This window comes from Gracilinanus agilis, chromosome 4 (assembly GCF_016433145.1).
Source record: "Gracilinanus agilis isolate LMUSP501 chromosome 4, AgileGrace, whole genome shotgun sequence".
Taxonomy (NCBI): Eukaryota; Metazoa; Chordata; class Mammalia; order Didelphimorphia; family Didelphidae; genus Gracilinanus; species Gracilinanus agilis.
Window position 1 is genome coordinate 186,528,088 of NC_058133.1, and position 16,936 is coordinate 186,545,023.

General features: G+C 40.2%; 2 protein-coding genes across 2 annotated transcripts in view; one reads left to right on the forward strand and one right to left on the reverse strand.

The window, feature by feature from the left end:
- UTP18 (UTP18 small subunit processome component) overlaps positions 1-586 on the reverse strand; it is a 45,367-nt gene extending 44,781 nt beyond the window's left edge. The window contains exon 1 of the mRNA XM_044675079.1: positions 254-586. Coding sequence (XP_044531014.1) covers positions 254-586 — 333 coding nt within the window. The remainder of the gene's footprint in view (positions 1-253) is intronic.
- A 587-nt stretch (positions 587-1,173) lies between these two features.
- Positions 1,174-16,936, forward strand: part of MBTD1 (mbt domain containing 1) — a 78,423-nt gene continuing 62,660 nt past the window's right edge. Inside the window, exon 1 of the mRNA XM_044676572.1 lies at positions 1,174-1,325. Within this exon, the coding sequence (XP_044532507.1) occupies positions 1,305-1,325 (21 nt within the window). The 5' untranslated portion in view covers positions 1,174-1,304. The remainder of the gene's footprint in view (positions 1,326-16,936) is intronic.

Here is a 16,936-nt window from a genome sequence, read left to right on the forward strand (position 1 = left end):
CCTTCAACAGCACATGTGTGGGAACCGAAGGCAGATGGTGGGAGTGACCCAAGACTGGGGATTGTCAGGGCCAGATCTTCGATAGGAAAAGAGGGCAGTGAAGTTGTTCGAGCCCAACAAGGGTGGAGATGAGGACTGGAGAGAAGTGTGTACAGTGCAGGGACATCCTCTCCTTCTCTCCTCTACCCCAGCCAAGCGCCGCCCCGCCCCACAGTGGGGTGCCAGCCTCCACGCCACGATGGAGTTCGCTTACCCCGAGAACTCGCAGACGCCCCAACAACAAATCCTCCTCGTCCACGGCATCGTCCCCGAACACCAGCTCTTCTAGGCATCGCTCCACCGCTGGCTTTTCGGCACCCAGCGCCAGTCGGTGCAGCTGCTGAAGCCGCTTCTGTTCATCTACCTCGGTGCTGGGGCCGGGACGACCACCCGGCCGTGGCGAGATCTTTTTCCGGACCGAACGGGCTGACTTACCAACCTCCCGACTCCGACCCCGACCTCGGCCCAAGCCCCCGCCTCTACCCCTACGGAGGCCCCCGCCTGGAGCCCGGCCCCGCTTAGACACCACACTCCTTTCCGGCGGCATGGCTCCACAAGGTGCTGAGGGAGAGCAGCAGAGGATCTCAGTACGCAAGCTCAGCGTAGACTCTATTTCCGCTACCGCGGAGCCTGATGGGGAGTGCTTGGTCCCTTCGCACGTGACCCAACACTTTTTCCCTACGTATCCTCCCACTCCCCTCACGAGCCCTTCCCCCACGTGACCCTCCCTTGGTGAGAGCTCATCCCAGCGGATGTAGGTGGAACGATGTCGAAATGGTTTTGATTGACTCAACTCTGCGAACCGAAACTGAAAAAGAGAGAGTTTAAAGAAAAGGAATGGATAATATTTTTTAATTTCCGCATGCCTAATACTCGGCATAGTTTTTTTAGTTGGCCTAACCCCAGCTTAGTCATTCTCCCACCCCCTCCAGGTTGGTAGGGCCCAGAGAGTACGGCGCCTGTGGAGGGTCTAGAGCTGAAGGGGAGGGAGGGCAAGGGGGAAGTGGGCCAATCGGGCCACGGGTCACGGCGCAAGCGCGCTGCGTAGGGAGGGCTATGTTAATGTTGTTGATATCTTGGGGCTACTCGAGTTAAAGGAGGTGGGGGGTAAAATTAGGGGGTCACTGGAGCCGAGGCAGCGAGTCTGGGCTGAAGCGGGAGCACTTCTGCAGCCGCCGTCCAGGGGAGAGGCGCTACCCCCCCGCCACAGGGAGGGGGTTCGGCTGGCCTGGGGAGCACAGCCCGCCTCTGCCCATGAGGCCCTGATGGAAAACACAAAGGATCTGGTGAGAGCGGAGCGCGGCTGTGGCTTTGTGTGGAAGCGGGTTGGGTGGGCGGCGGGCTGCGGCAACCTTCCCGGCCGCCCCCTTCGGCTCCTCCCGCCTGCCCTAGGGGCCGTTAACGGCTCTCCGGAATCGCCCTCTTCCCCAGGAAGAAACAGCCCTGGAAAAAGTTTACATTCGTGGCCGCGCTGGGGGCGGCCTCAGCAGAGACCGAGCTCTCCTGGCCGCCGCTGGGGATCCATCTCCGACCCCCCCCCCCCCCCACCACCATCCGGGGCTGCGGGACAAGCAGCACGTGGTGGTGGAAACATCTAGGGGGCGGGGTGCGTCGTGGGAACCAGGGCATCTCCCACCTCCCAGGGCCCTTGGGTAGGGTAAGGAGTTTGGGGGGGTGTGGATCTTGGGCAGACAAGGCTTCTCCTTGTGACTTGTCAAGCCCTGGGTGTTCACGCGTGTCCTCGTCCTGCCTCTCGCTGACCTAGATTCCACACTGAGCTGGCGTGAACGAACATGGAGGTAAAGGGAAAGTCAGTCAGTCAACTTTGGTTCAGAGCCCACTATGTGCCAGGTCCTGTACTAGGCGCTAGGAATAAAGAAAGGCAAAAAACAATCCCAACTCTCAGGGAGTTGACTGTCTAGAGAAGGAAACAGCATGCCGACAGCTGTGTCCAAACTTGATAAATACAGGATCAGTTAAAAATAATCTCAGAGGAAAGGCACAAGAATTAAGAGAAGGAAAGACAGAAAAAGCAGGCAGAAAGGGTCAGTGGAAAACTTTGCTGGGTCCCTTGGGTTCTACCCTCCTCAGTGGAGGATTTTTATATGGGAAACATGCAAGCCCCAGAGAATACCTGCAGTACACTTCTGAGGCGTTGCCTCCTAGATCTTACTTCTTCCCCAGCCGCCCCTCCCAAAAAACCCACAAATATTTGTTGTCTAAGTCGTTTTTCTTAGTCCCTTTGCTCTCTAAGGAATTCATCCCGTTCACAGGTAAGGAAGTGACTGGACAAAGAGACTGCCCTTCTTAGAAGCCAATCCTTAGAAGAAACTAAGTAGTCTACTTTCTAATGTATGTCTGCCCAGATACTTCAGAGTAAGAGTAAGAATACAACTTTTTAAAACTTTTTTTCCCCTGAATACTTTTACCCCCAACATTTTAATATTTGCAAGATAACTTTGGATGATGATAGTATGTTCCTCACAGTTTGTTAGGGTATTTGTAAAACTTTTAATGATCTTCCAGTAAGTTAGAGTATTTGCCATTTTACATGTGAATTCAATCAAATAACTCTTTCATATAAAAAATTTCTGTGACTCAATGAATAGTGCTTTCTCTAAATTTAACAATAGAGTAGAAAGTGTAAAAAGAGTTCTGGATAGAGACCTTCATGCTTCAATAGTCTTTCTCTTCACAATTTGAAAGTGTGAAAAAAAAATCTGAACATGTGCATATATGTTTGGTATCTGCAGTGTAAACAGCTGAGTAAAAGCTAGAGGGAATATTGTATTTTAGCTGTTACTCCCTGGCTCCATAAGGCTAATTTACACATTTCCCCTCACTGCCACCTAGTCACCATTTAGGTGACATGTTGCTTTGAAATTTTCTTATGCTTAAGCAGATGCTTTTTAAAAGCTCAGTTCACCAGAGTTTTTCATTTTTTTAAATGCTCTTTTTGCCACCTTCTCTGAATAAGAAACTTATGTTCACTGGCTTCTAGGTACTTAAATTATTACCTTTTTTGAATAAGATATTTACTTGTAAACTTCTTTTAGGGGACATTTCTATGGAAATTTCTAGTTTGAAATTTTATGTACCTAAAAAATATCCCTAAAGTTTTAATTAATGTTGAGTTCTAGGGTGTTTTCCTGCTTGTCTTTGAGATGAACTATGAGAACTTAAGTTAATTGACTTACTAGACAAGAAAAACTGGTTTGATACATATGACAGAGAGTCCTGCTTCTTTTGTATTTTTCCTTTTCACTTGGGTTATATATTGACCATAGCTTTGGTAAGTATTCAGTTGCTTCTACCTTTTGTTTTATCTAGAAATTTTACAGTCTATGATTTTCATTTTTAAAGCAAATAGCAGCTTTAGAGGGAAACAATTCAATGTAATGTAAGTATAGTGACTCAATGAATGAATGAAAGGCTATTTATTAAACTCTGCTCTCAAGGAGCTCACATTCCAGTGAGGAAGATGACATATAGAGGATGCTGCTGCTGCAGATCAGATGGAGAAACCCAACAATGTTAATAGTGAGTAGCAAAGTAGATAGCAGTGTATCTATAGCATCATTGCCATTGATAAAAATCCTATCAGTGCCAAAGACTTTGATGTTGATACCTTCCTTTTAGGGCCTTCAGTAGCTGTGATAGTTGAATAGGCAGGAGCTAGAGCACTTGCAGAAACAGTTTCCAAGTCTATTCCTCACAAAGTCCTCTAGATATAACTGGGAAATGAAGGAAGTGGGGAGAAACCACTATCTCCGGAACTCTTGGGCACAGGATCCTAGGCTGTCTTCAGTGTCCAAGGGGAAGTACTAGTTGTGGTAGTAGTTGGTTGCTCCCTTAAACAGTAACTTCTAGACAGGACCAGTTAGTCTAGGGAGACACAATTATTCCTGGGTCTCCTTGACAATTGAAAGGCCTTTCTCGTGGAGGAAATGACCAAATTCTTCTATGAGGCAGATCACTATAATTGGAAGTATTTGTTCCACAACTTTCTTACAGTAAAATATTTGTAACATCTATAAAACATTTGAATAGTGTTTTGAAATTTGTGATGTTTTAATTTAGAGAACTACTTCAAGAAAGCCTAGTAAATTCATATTAATAGCAAGGAATAAAGTCTGAAAGTAATTAAGAAAAAAAAACAATAGTTTGACTTGTTGCTGTAACTGGAGACCCTTTTACCATAAAAGGAAAATAAGAGATACAGAAATTCCCCTCTAAATCCCCCCCATCTTATTTGCCAAAAGCACAATAGCAATAATTACTGGTTATCGCTTAAACATTAACTGGAATAAACTTTTAAGGATTTCTTTATTAAAATTCAGATTTATTTTTTGCTCTATTTATTACACACAAGATGATAGGAACAGTGGAATGAAAATATTTGTCTATGTCTCAGAAATAAAGTAAAACTCAGTTTGGTCAGGAACAGATTGGTCAGTAGGAACCAAGAGATGTGGGTTCTATTCTCAGGGCTGAAACTAACTAGCTATATGCCTTAAATTGTTTGTAAAAATAAGAATGTTAACTAGGTGATCCTGGTATCCCTTCTAGCTCCTAAAGTCTATGATTTTAAACTCCAGCTTTGACAGTTTAGTTCTGATTTCATTGTAATGTAAATCATCTCTCTGAAACAAGGTGGCTAGAACTCCAAAGTTGGAGTTAGGAAGACCTGGGTTTAAATCCCATCTGAGACACCTACTTGCTATGTTACCCTAGTCAAGTCACTTAACTCTGACATTTTCTTCATCTGTAAAATGCAGATTAAAATACCACTGACCTCACACGATGGGCATGAAACACAAATGAATTCGTATATGTAAAATGCTTTACAGAACTTAAAGGGCCCTATAAAAATGAGCTAGTGTTATTTCTGGGATTTTAGTTGGAAAAGACCTCAGATAGTCTAAACTACACATGAACTAGAATCCACTCTATAATGTCTTTGACAATAAATAATCCAGGTGCTCATTGAAAGACCTCTATTAATAGAGAGGGAGCCTGCTACCTTAAAAATCAGACTGTTCTATATTTCCCAAAATGTTGATAGGCTTTTCCCTCTTATGACCTGAATTTTGTGTCTCTGCAATATCCACACATTGCTTCTAGTTGTCTCCTGAAGAGCCAATCAAAATAAACCCAGCTGTCATTCTGTAGGACAGCCCATCAAATATTTGAAGACAGGTTTTTATGTCTTCCATACTTGTCTCAAAATTAAACATCCCTAGTTCTTCAGCTGATTCTTATATGACATGGTTTCAAATTTCCACTCTGGGTCTAGTTGTTTAGAAATTAAATGGGAGTAGAATTTGAGTTAGTAAAGAATAAGTAGTCAATAAGTGCCTATGTCAAGTATTGTGCTAAATACTTTACCAAGTTCTCATTTGATTCTCACATCCTGTGAGTTAAGTGTTATACTTTGTTTTATTCCTGTTTTACAGTTAAGAAGATTAAGTGATTTGCCCAGGGTCACTCAGTCTGAGGCTGGATTTGAACTCAGGTCTTCCTGACTTTAGGCCCAGTATTCTATGCAATGCACTGCCTAGCTGCCATCAATCAATAAGCATTTACTAAAAAAGCCTATTATTTACCAAGCACTGAGACAAAAGACAAAAATTAATCTACCTCAACATTCTGTTGTAAAACTACTTATACATAAGTATATACAAAACAAATACATAGTAATGGGCTGGAAAGGGAAGGATTTTAAGAAAAGTAGAGATTCTGAGAGACAGGTAAGGAGGAAGAAATTTCTGATCAATGGCGTGACTGCTTTGAAGAACAGCAAGAAGGCATAGGTAGGTAGATTCAGATCAGGTTATGGTTATGAAGGGCTTTAAATACCAAACTAAGCATTTTGTTTTTGATCCTTGGGACAGTAGGAACCAATTGGACTTAATTGACCAGCAGAAGGTTAGAGACTAGTGTTTTAGAATAATTACTTTGGCATCTAGGTAGAAGAATTGAAGAGGACAGAGACTTGAGATAAGGAAACCAATTCAGAAGGTATTTCAGTAATCTAGTAGAAAGGCCTAAATTAGAGTAGTGGTGTAAGAAGAAAGGAAGGGTCTAAGATGTATGAAATGAGAGAGGATAATACTAAAAGATGACTCTGAGGTTGCAGTATTGGGTTACTAGAAGGATGGTGGTGCTCTGGACAGAAATTAGGAAAGTTAAAAAGAGGAATGAGTTTGGGGGGAAAGATGATATTTTATTTTTTATATTGCCCAGTTTTTTTTTTAGATCATTCTCCCAGACCTATTGTCACTGCTGAGAGTAGTTAGATTTTTTTCTTGCTACCTCTTCTGTTTTGAGTTTAAATTCTCTATTAACCATTTTTCCCCCTGTAGTTCCCAGTCTCTTTGGTGGAGAAAACAAGAAAATAGTTGAATAATTCTGAATTCTCTTTTGTTTCTTAGAAGAGTCCCAGTCCTCATTCTTGACCTCATCCTTCTGGATATTCTCTTCAGTCTGGGTTTTTGTGATTCTGCTTTCTCTTGGTTCTCCTACCTGTCTGACCCATCCTTCTCAGTCTCCTTTTTTGGATCCTCATCCGTGTACCACCTCCTAACTGTAAGTGTATCCCAAGGCTCCATCCTGGGCCTGTTCTCTCTGTCTCAGTGTCTCATCAGATTCCAAAGATTCTATTACCACCTCTGTGAAGATGACTTCCAGGTTGAGATGTCCAGCCCCAATCTCTCCTGGCACCAACTATCTACTGGACATTTTGCACAATGTCCCCATGGCATTTGTGCCCATGTAAACAGAAGTTTATTACCAAATCCCTCTTGATTTTAGGAAACATGATCCAACCCATCTTTTCTCTAAACTTTTCCATATCTGCTTTCCCCTCATCAAAAATACACACTTAACTTTACCCAGAGTTCCCCTCCTGGTCTCTCACAAACACTAAATTGGAGTGTTTATCTCTCCTTCCCCAATCTGCTCCTTATTGGTCAGTTGGGTCTAGAAAAACAGTTCCTCTCATTGCTTCTCTTTGCTTTCTGAAGTATGAAATTTTTTGGCTGCTGTATTTTAGCAGGAAAAAAAATGCAGTAGCAGATATCTGGGTAGTTTGAATTGCCCATCCTACTACCATGTTCCTGTGCCAGTTTTATGATCTGCTTCTTAAATTTATCTTCCATTTTCTTTTTCTGCCTGGGACTAGCATAATCCCAATGATTCATTGCTTCTGTTTCTTTCACCCACCCAATCATTACATTCATTTTCTCAATCCTGTTTCAACTTAGGTTCTTAGATTTCAACAAAGGAATATATTTTTATGAGGATATGAGAGTAGTAGAGTAAAAAGGGCCCTATTCACAACATCTCTCATATATACCATACTACCAGCCTGGTGCAGGCCTTCACCGTACCCCTAGGGCCTAGGCTATTAGAATAGGAAGATGGGAAGGGAAAGGTATAAACATTCACATAGTGCCCATAACATGTCAGGCACTGTACTAATTGCTTTACAAATATGTCATTTGATACAAGAGCCCTGGGATAGGTGCTATTATTGTCCCTTTTTAAATTTTATTTTTTTAATATTTTTCCATGTTTATATGATTCATTTTCTTTCCTTCCCCTCTTTCCTCCCCCTTCCCAGAGCCGACAAGCAATTCCACTTATTGTCCCTACTTTACAGTTGAGGAACTGAGGCAAACCAGTTAAGTTACTTGCTCAGGGTCATAGTCATAGCCTCAGTATCTGAGGATAGATTTGAGTCAGGTTCTCCAGACTCCATACTCAGCACTCTATCCACTGAACACTTGCTCCCTCTAGGATTAACCTGCTTGCTTCAAATTTTTCCCCATTACAGTCATCCTCCACTCACTTGCCAAAGTGATTTTCTTAAAGAGAAGGTCTAGACTTATTACTTGCTTTCCCATTCTAGTAAGTCCCAGCAACCCTCTATTATATATCAGATGAAGCATAAAATCCTTTGTTTGACATCTATAGCACTTAAAAACCTAGCCTCTTTCTTCTCTTTTCAGTCTTCTTAGGCTTTACTCCCCTTCACATACTGTAGGACTTGGCACCACAGGGCTTAATATTCTTCCAACAGGACTCCATTTCTGGAATTAGCAATGCTATGTTACTTGTGCCCTGTGCTTAGAAGGCTCTCTTTCCTTATCCTTGCCTTCTTGATTTCCTGGCCTTTCTCTCTACCCAACTTAAATGCTGCCTTCTACAGGAAGCCTTTCCCAGTCCTCTCCACTATTGTAGTCTTCCTTTTGGAATTACTTTCTATTTTTACCATTTATATCTTATATGTATCTAGTTTTAAATATTGTCTCCCCTATTAGAGGGTAATCCCCTTGAGAGCAGGTACTGTGATTTTTCACCTTTCTTTAGTGTTTAATGTAGTGCCTGCCACAGTCAGCTCTTAATAAATGCTTGTTGATAGATTATATAAGTCAAATCTACCTCCTTGTGTTGACTTCAAGTCTACTTTATGCCTCTGTTCTGTGATCCTAAGTATTTTTACTGTCCTTACTGTGAATTTCTCAACCTCTTTAATCTTGTTCTCAAGGCACATCTTTTTACCATCATGATATCTAAAGGTTCTATGTGGATACTTTTCTCTCTGCCCTCCTTCCTCCCCACCCCCTCCCCCTTGCACTCCAGCCATTGTTCTCTTCCGCGCCCCCCCATCCCCTAGAACCTTTGGCTCAGCTCCTGGTACCATCCTAAGCCCTGCAAAGTGACCTTTCACCTTCTTTTCCCAAGAACCAGGCCTCTGAGTCACTTTGGCAGCCATTTCTAAAAAATATTTTCTCTGTTCCTAGCCCCTCTTGATTTGGGTATGGACTTTCTGGCCTTTCTTGAATCTGTATCCCTAGTACTTATAACAGAATGTCTGCCATATAGAAAACATTCAATAAATGCTTCATCATCATACATTTCAAGATAAAGATTGCCTTTTTTTTTCTTTTTTAAGCCCTTACCTTCTGTCTTAGTACTAAGACAATTAGGGTTAGGTGACTTTCCCATGGTCTAAGGCCAGATTGAACCCAGGTCCTCCCAACTCTAGGCCTGGCACTACTCAGCTGCCTCTCTTCTGGTCTTTATATGCACTTTTGATTAACCCTGACTTGTGTGAAAGCCCTAGCCTAGAAATCTAAATTCCTTTCCCCAGAAACTTAAATTCTTACCCTATTCATGTTCCATATCTTTCATTCTCTTCTGAAGCTCCTTCTTGAGCAAGTGTTAACAAATACTACTTGTTTACATTTGGTCCATTATTAGGCAACTTTTCCAGATCCTCATGTGGGAGAAAATCTGAAGAAATCCAGCTCCTGAACACTTATCAACTCCTGCTTCCTCATTTCTCCCCTCTTGGTTTTTCTCTTCCATGTCTTCCAGCCCCTCCCTGGCCATCTAATGACTCATTCTTTACCCTTCCAGATACCAGTAGTATGGCAGTATAGACTTTGCTTAGAAGGTATTGCTTTGCTAGTGGCTTTTTTTGTTTGCTTTGTATCTTATCTCTCTTCTCTCCTTCCCAGGGTTGTATAAGTTTATTAGAGCCAAAGAGAGTGTGAGCCCTTGTATCACTAACAGTGCTTGACACAGTCCATAGAGTTTGAGAATGTTAGAGCCAGAAGGACAATTTGAGATAGAACCCTTCCATTTTTCATAAGAACGTGGGCCCAGAGAAGTGAAGAGCTTGTTGGGTTGTACTTATAGCCAGTGTAGAGCTAAAACTTGGACTTGGGTGCTTGCCCTCCCTTTCCACTGCTCTTTCACTTCCACCATTTTCTTTAGCTATGCCACTGACCATTTGCTGAACTATATGACTTGACCTTTGGATTCTCAAAGACTATTAACAGTTTTTGCTAGATACTATTGTATATACAAAAGGTGACTGGAAATTTGTAAAACTATCACTTGGCTTATAAACCATGGTTGTCCAGTCTAAAACCCCCATTTTATGATGAGGAAGTAAAAGAGAGCTCTGGTGAAGTTGGCCTTACCCTTGCCGTCATAGGAGAATCAGAATATAAACCTAGGTCTTCTCATTTCAAAATTCAGAATCCTTTTCATTGCACCATACTAGCACTGTGGTTTGGTCTGGGATTCACAGTCTTAGATTTCTGCCTTAGACTATTAAAATCCCTCTTACCCAGAGAATTATTTATTTCAAACATGATTTTAATACAGTTTTCTGGTACCCATCTTAAAGTGTTCAAAAGATTTTCACCTGTATCATACAGCAACATTATTAAGTGCAAAAAGGGCCCTGTCCTCAAAGAATTTATAATCTAGTGAATGAAGAAAAACAAATTATCCTCTTACTTGAGAAAACTAAGATGCAAACATGTCACATACCATTGACAAAACTGAAACTTGAATCCAGATTTTCTAATTATTAGTTTGGAGGCAAAAATTCCCATCTCTGGAATTTTGTAGCTTCATTTATCAGAGAATAGCTTGCTTTTGATAATTATATCATAAGTAATATTTAAATATTTGTCTTAGAATATTGGCACTAGGGGCATTTAGGTGGCTCAGTGGACAGAGAGCCAGGCTTAGAGACAGGAAGTCTTGGGTTCAGTTGTGACCTCAGACACTTTCTACCTGTGTGACCCTGGGCAAGTCACATAACCCCAGTTGCCTAGCCTTTACCATTCTTCTGCTTTGGAACTGATGCTTGGGATCAATTCTAAGACAGAAGATACAGGTATTTTTTAAAAAGAAAGAAAGAAAAGAATATTGTCACTATTGACTGTACTGTGCGAGTATTGGCTTAGCTTGAATGGCCTTGAACCAAGTGGTCAACTCTCAGTTATTCACTGTGACCTATCAAAGCTAGTATTGTTTTGAACTTGGGGGAAGGGATAGGGAATGTTACTTATTGCCCATGGTTCTATATAGATCTAACCCAGACATTGAAGATAGTGAAAATATGTTGGTACTGTTATAAATACATTTCCTCTTTTTAATGGGAAGTATTTTTATAATTTTTTTAAAGGTTTACTCTAAGATTTCCCTTTTCTCTCCCTTCCCCCGGGTCCAGGAGCTCAAGCATTAACATTGCCTTGAAGTAGAGGGTAATTAGAGCTAAGGATGTGAAAAGTGTCCTATATTCATTGATTTATTTGTGGGGGGCGGGGGAGGGGGCGATTATGTTTAAGGTGATCTGGGGGATACCCATACTCAGTTTGTCCTTTGAATAGGGAATTAAGACAAGGCCATAATAATACCATACTTCAAATGAGAAAGGAATTGAATATGGGGAATAGGCCACGATATGAAACCAATAGACCTTCCTGGGCTTGAATCCCCAAAAGACGGAACTCCCACCCCACCCTGCCAAACCTATAGAGATGGGGGTTAAAAGGGCTATTTTTTTTTAATAAGGCCTGAGTTTATCAGAAAGATCCAACAGAATTTTAATTTGATTTAACTAAAATACCATTTTCCTCATTTTATAGCTGAGGAAATAGATGGGGCAAAAACAAGAACGAAAACAAAAACTAGATTGCCAAAACATAAAGACTGCAAGATAAAGAAGTCTCTTAGGCCTGGAACTTTTTGTTGTTATTGTTATGAACTTTATCATCAATAAATACAAACCTAAAAACATACAAAGAAGAATAAAGATTATATCTGGAACCAGGAACTTTGTTCCATAGAATTTTTTTAACTGAGTAATAAATTTTAACAAAGTAATAACATAATTACCCTATTTGTGACCCATTCTAAACTTTTTTGTTTTTCTAATGATCTCTCTCTTTTTTCATTTATCTCTTTCTCTTTTTCTTCCTGCAATGGGACCTCTTTAGAGAAAGTGCCTTCCCTAGAACCTAAGGGGCAGAATGGTCTTCCTTAATTCCTCCAGGAGAAGAAAGGCAAGAAACACAAAGCTAAAATAAGTTGTGCTAGAGATAACATAGGAGGCATTGACTGTCAAAAGAAAATGAGACATTGTGATGGGGGTGGCTCTCCAAGCCCCATAGCATGATGTTGGCATTATCAGAATCTCTGTTTATGCTTATTCCCATAAACCAGGCTCATGAAAAGAGGAATAAGCAAAAAATTTCTACTTAGGCTAGGATTCTCCATTCATTTGGGAGGTTATACATTCCAATCCATATGATAGAATGAGAAGTAGACTGTAGAGAAGCTTAATAGCCTCCTAATTACTATTGAAGAAGTTCTTCATTATGCCTTCATATCATTTGTTGTATTTTGAACTGTTCATCTATCTCTCTCTTTTTCTTCCTGCAGTGGTTCCTCTTCAGAGAAAGTACCTTCTCTGAAACCTACAGGGAATTCTTCACGTTTAGAAATACATTCCAAAGCCAACTATTTTCAGTTATTGGAGACTGCTTCCTTTCATTACAGATAGTCAAATTGATAGTAAATTAATAAACACTTTTTTGTATTTAATAACATTAAAAGAAACACAATTATTACCTAGTACTACAATTTAGAATTTAGACTATCCATATATGAACTCTCAAGTCTTAGCTAAATCCCTTGTGAGGCAGTGTTGTATAGGAGATAAAAGGGCCAAATTTGAAGTCAGAAAGGCCTAGATTCAAATCCTATCCCAGACACTTAATAGCAGTATGACAAGTCACCTAACTATGCCTTATTTTCCTTATGTGTAAAATAGGGATGGTTATAACAACTTCATAGGATTGTTTTGAGGGTCAAATGAGATAATCCTCTCAGTCTTTGTGGGGTCATCATCCATTTCCTGTCCCTTCTGTGTGGGTATGTTCCTAGTCTCTGTCTTGTGTACTCTGCTGCCTGTATGCCCTCTGTCAGTGATCTCATCAGCTCACCTGGGTTCAATTATCATCTCTGTGCAGACTACACAGCTTGGTGCAGTGGAGAGAGTGCTGGAGGTGGAGTTAGAACCTGCGTTCAAATCCTGGCTCTGCTACTTATTCCCCGTGTGACCTTGAGAAAGTTCTTTAATCTCTCTGGGCCTCAGTTGCCTCATCTTAAAATGAGGGAGTTGGACTAGATGACCTTGAAGGTAAGGTCCCTTCCACCTCTAAATCTTCCTGTAACTCCCAGAGCTACATAGCTACCAGCCTTTATCTCTCTCCCATAGTCTAGTCCCATATCATCAGTTTCCTGCTATTTATTTCTCCCCAGTGTTCCACAGGCAACTCAAATCCCACACCTACCAAACAAACTCATCTCTCCCGCCCCATCTTGCTAATTTCCCATTTTTTGTCAGGGGCCCTACATAATTTCATTCACCCAGGTCTGCCTGCAACCTTGGAATTAACCTCAACACTTGACTTCCTCATCTCCCCTATGCAGTCAAGTAAGTGTTTCTTCCTCCTTAACATCTTTGGCATCTCTTCCCTTTTCTCTACTCACACCACAGCCACCCTTGTTTTATTACTTCTTTCCTGGACAGTTACAACAGCCTTTTGTTTGGTGTTTCTCCACTCTAGTCTAGTCATAGCTCCAGAACTGGTGATCCTCAAACAATATTTTAATAATGTCACTCTGACGCAAGAAGCTTCAGAGACTCTTTTCTTACCTCTAAGAAAAAACACAAACTCCTCTGGAATTTAAAGCTGACTACAGATTGCCTTTCTGGACTGATTTCATATTACTCCTTTTTACACACTTTACAATACATCCAAATTGTCCACCATAAATTGCATTTTGTCACTAACTTCCCTGTCTTAGCAAAAGTTATTCTGAGTTCCTGGAATGCCCTTCTTCTTCATCTCCACCTCTTGAAATCTCGGTCACCTTCAGGATTAAGCTTTTTTGCCGCCATCTACATGAGACCTTTCCAGATCCCCTCAATTGTTAGTGCTTCCCTCTCCCCACCACTAAAATAATTTTGTATTTTATTTATATAGGTTCTGTATCTATTTATATGTGTTCATAGTGTTGGCTGTGTTGAGTAGAATATAAGTTCTCTGAAGGCAGGGACTGTTTGTTCTCATGTGTATCCTAGCACCTAGTTTGGCACATAATAGATACTGCTTAAATACTTGTTGAATTGGATTGTACTTTTTAATTCATTTTTGTTTTATTTTTAGTTCCAAATTCTCTCCCTCCCATCTCCCACCACCACCAACTGAGAAAATAAGAAAAATAGAACTTTCTATAAACATATGTATAGTCAAGTAAAACAAATTTCCACATTAATCATGATCAAAATAAAAATATGCTTTGATATGCTCTCTTCAGTCTCACATGGGTCCTCTCAAACTGTGAGTGCTTCCACTGTTGATCAAAGTTCTTTCAGAACTGCTTGTCTTTATAATATTATTGTTATTGTAGAAGTTATTTTATTAGTTCTGCTCACTTCACTTTGTATTGGTTCATAAAAGTCTTGTTGAATTTTTCTAAAACCATCCCCCTCATTTATTTAGCAAAGCAGTATTTATCACATTCTTATATCTTAACTTATTAAGCCTTTCTCCAACTCATGAATGGAGACAGCCATCAAAATTATATTAAAGCATTTTTTAAAACTTGTAGTGATATGTAAATATGAGCTGTTATTATTCTGAGTAAATTTTCTGATAAGGAGAAGGTTCATCTGGATGCAAATTTTAATAGAGAAATGAAACCTTGGAAAATGAATATTTATGATAACTTTAATCTGTTCCTTATATTTTGGCAGTATTAAAATAAGAGCCTTTAATAGCTTTATACAATATACTTCAAACAATACCGTTGCTATTATGGGGTGTTTAACTTAGAGGTTTTAATTAAGCATGATTATTGCATTTAAATAGTATGGCATACCCTTTTTAGCTGAAAGCTGTTTTCATTGAAATTTAAAATACTTATAATAGTTTAACCAAAGAGTAGCACTCTACATAAATTTCTAGCCAAACTGGCCTACATAATGCTCCCCCAAATTTGGCACACCTCTTTTCTACTGCCATGCCTTTACACTGTCCTCCATATCTGTAATGCACTGCCCTTGTATTTTATATGTTGAAATCCTTTCTTTGTTTAAAGGCTGAGCTCAGCTATGAAATGCCCTGGCTCTGGAGTCAGGAATCCTGAGTTCAAAATCTAACTCTGATGTTTTTCTCTTTTTGACATTGGGCAAGTCAATTAACCTGTATGAACTACCCTATCCTTGTCTTTTTCTTTTCTAAACTTTTCTTTTCTGACTTAGTAACAACTCTAAGATAGAAGGGCCAGGCAATCGGGGTTAAGTGACGTGCCCTAGATTACATAATGGAAATGTCTGAGGCCAAATTTGAACTCAGGTCCTCCCAATTCCAGGCCTGGCATTCTATCCACTGAGCCACCTCGATGCCCCAGGCCATAGTGTTATCTTTAAAATGAGGTTGGACTAGATCAGTGATTCCCAAAGTGGGCGCTACTGCCCCCTGGTGGGTGCTGCAGCGATCTAGGTGAGGTGGTGATGGCCACAGGTGCATTTATCTTTCCTATTAATTGCTATTAAAATTTTTTAAAATTAATTTCCAGGGGGCTAAGCAATATTTTTTCTGGAAAGGGGGCGGTAGACCAAAAAAGTTTGGGAACCACTGATCTATTCCTTAAAAACTTCTCTCTTTTCTCTCCATCGATCATACTTATGGGTCTCTCCTTCTTTGTTTGCTCCTTACAAAAATACTCAGAACTCCACTAACGATTTTTTAAGCTTCCCTTTTTCTTTTTCTCCATGTTATTCATCCTGATTTCCATTTTCTTCAGTCTTTTGAAGTTTTTCTTCAAAAGTCCCCAGTGACCTTTTAATCACCGATTCCAATTAAGCTTAAAGTATTTGCCATTGGAACCCACCACCTTCTTGATATTCTCCTCTCAGCTAGCATAATACTGTTTGTTCTCTTCTTGTGGTCTCTTCCTTAGACTCAGTCCTTCTGCTAACTTCTTAAGTAGTTCTTTTTGATCAATTTACATTCAGTTTTTACCTGTGTGACTGACTTCCACATTTTTATTTATAATCCTAAATTCTAATCCAAAGACTTCAGATTTCTGCCTGCTGGATGGATATACTGTTTGATTAGTTCTTCAAATTCAACATATTCAAAATTGAATTCATCTTCTCTTCCCAAAAACTTGCTGCTCTCCTTCACTTCTCTGTTTCTGATGTAGGGACCAACAAAATTGGTTCCCATTTTCTCATTTTTCTTACAGTTGCCATGTCCTTGTCTTTCTACCTCCAAATGTTTCCCATTTATGTCTTCCCACTGACACCTCCAGAATCCAGACCTTAATCTTATCTTACTTGGACTTCCTAGTTGTTTTCTGATTCTCTTGTTTGATTTGACTATTCCTTCTGACAGTGTTCACCTAACCCATTCATGTTCAATTTTTCATCTATATCCATTCATATCCATCTATAAGTTGATCCTCACAGAGCTACTAAATTAATTTTCTTTATGCATAAGTCTAGTCATGTCCCTGTGCCCAGAGAACTTGAATGCCTCCACATCAACCATAAAGCAAAATTAAACTCATTATCTTAGTATTCAGTACCCACTAGGCTTCCCACATACCTTTCCCACCTTATTTTACCATTATTCTCTTTTACTCTGACTAGCCAGTTAAATTACTTGCTTTTTTGCAATCTCATTCTTCTCTATTCTAAGGCCATTCATTTTTCTAGTCACTGTATCCCTTGTAAAGGACAACCTGGGATAGACAGTAAAAGTGGATAGTAAATTCGGCTCAGAATTAGAGAAAGAAAGTGTAGGCTAGCATGCCTTTAGAACATTTTAAAACTCTGTTTATGGCCCCAAGCATCTCCCCAAAACAAAGGCCCATCCTTTTAAAAGTACTGTTGTATGTTTTCAATATCTAGAACATAATAATTTCTAAAGAATTGAAAATGAGTATCACTCAAGAGGGCCATGGTGGCCAAGAGCAGACTGCAAAGAACAGGAATAAAAAGAGATCATTC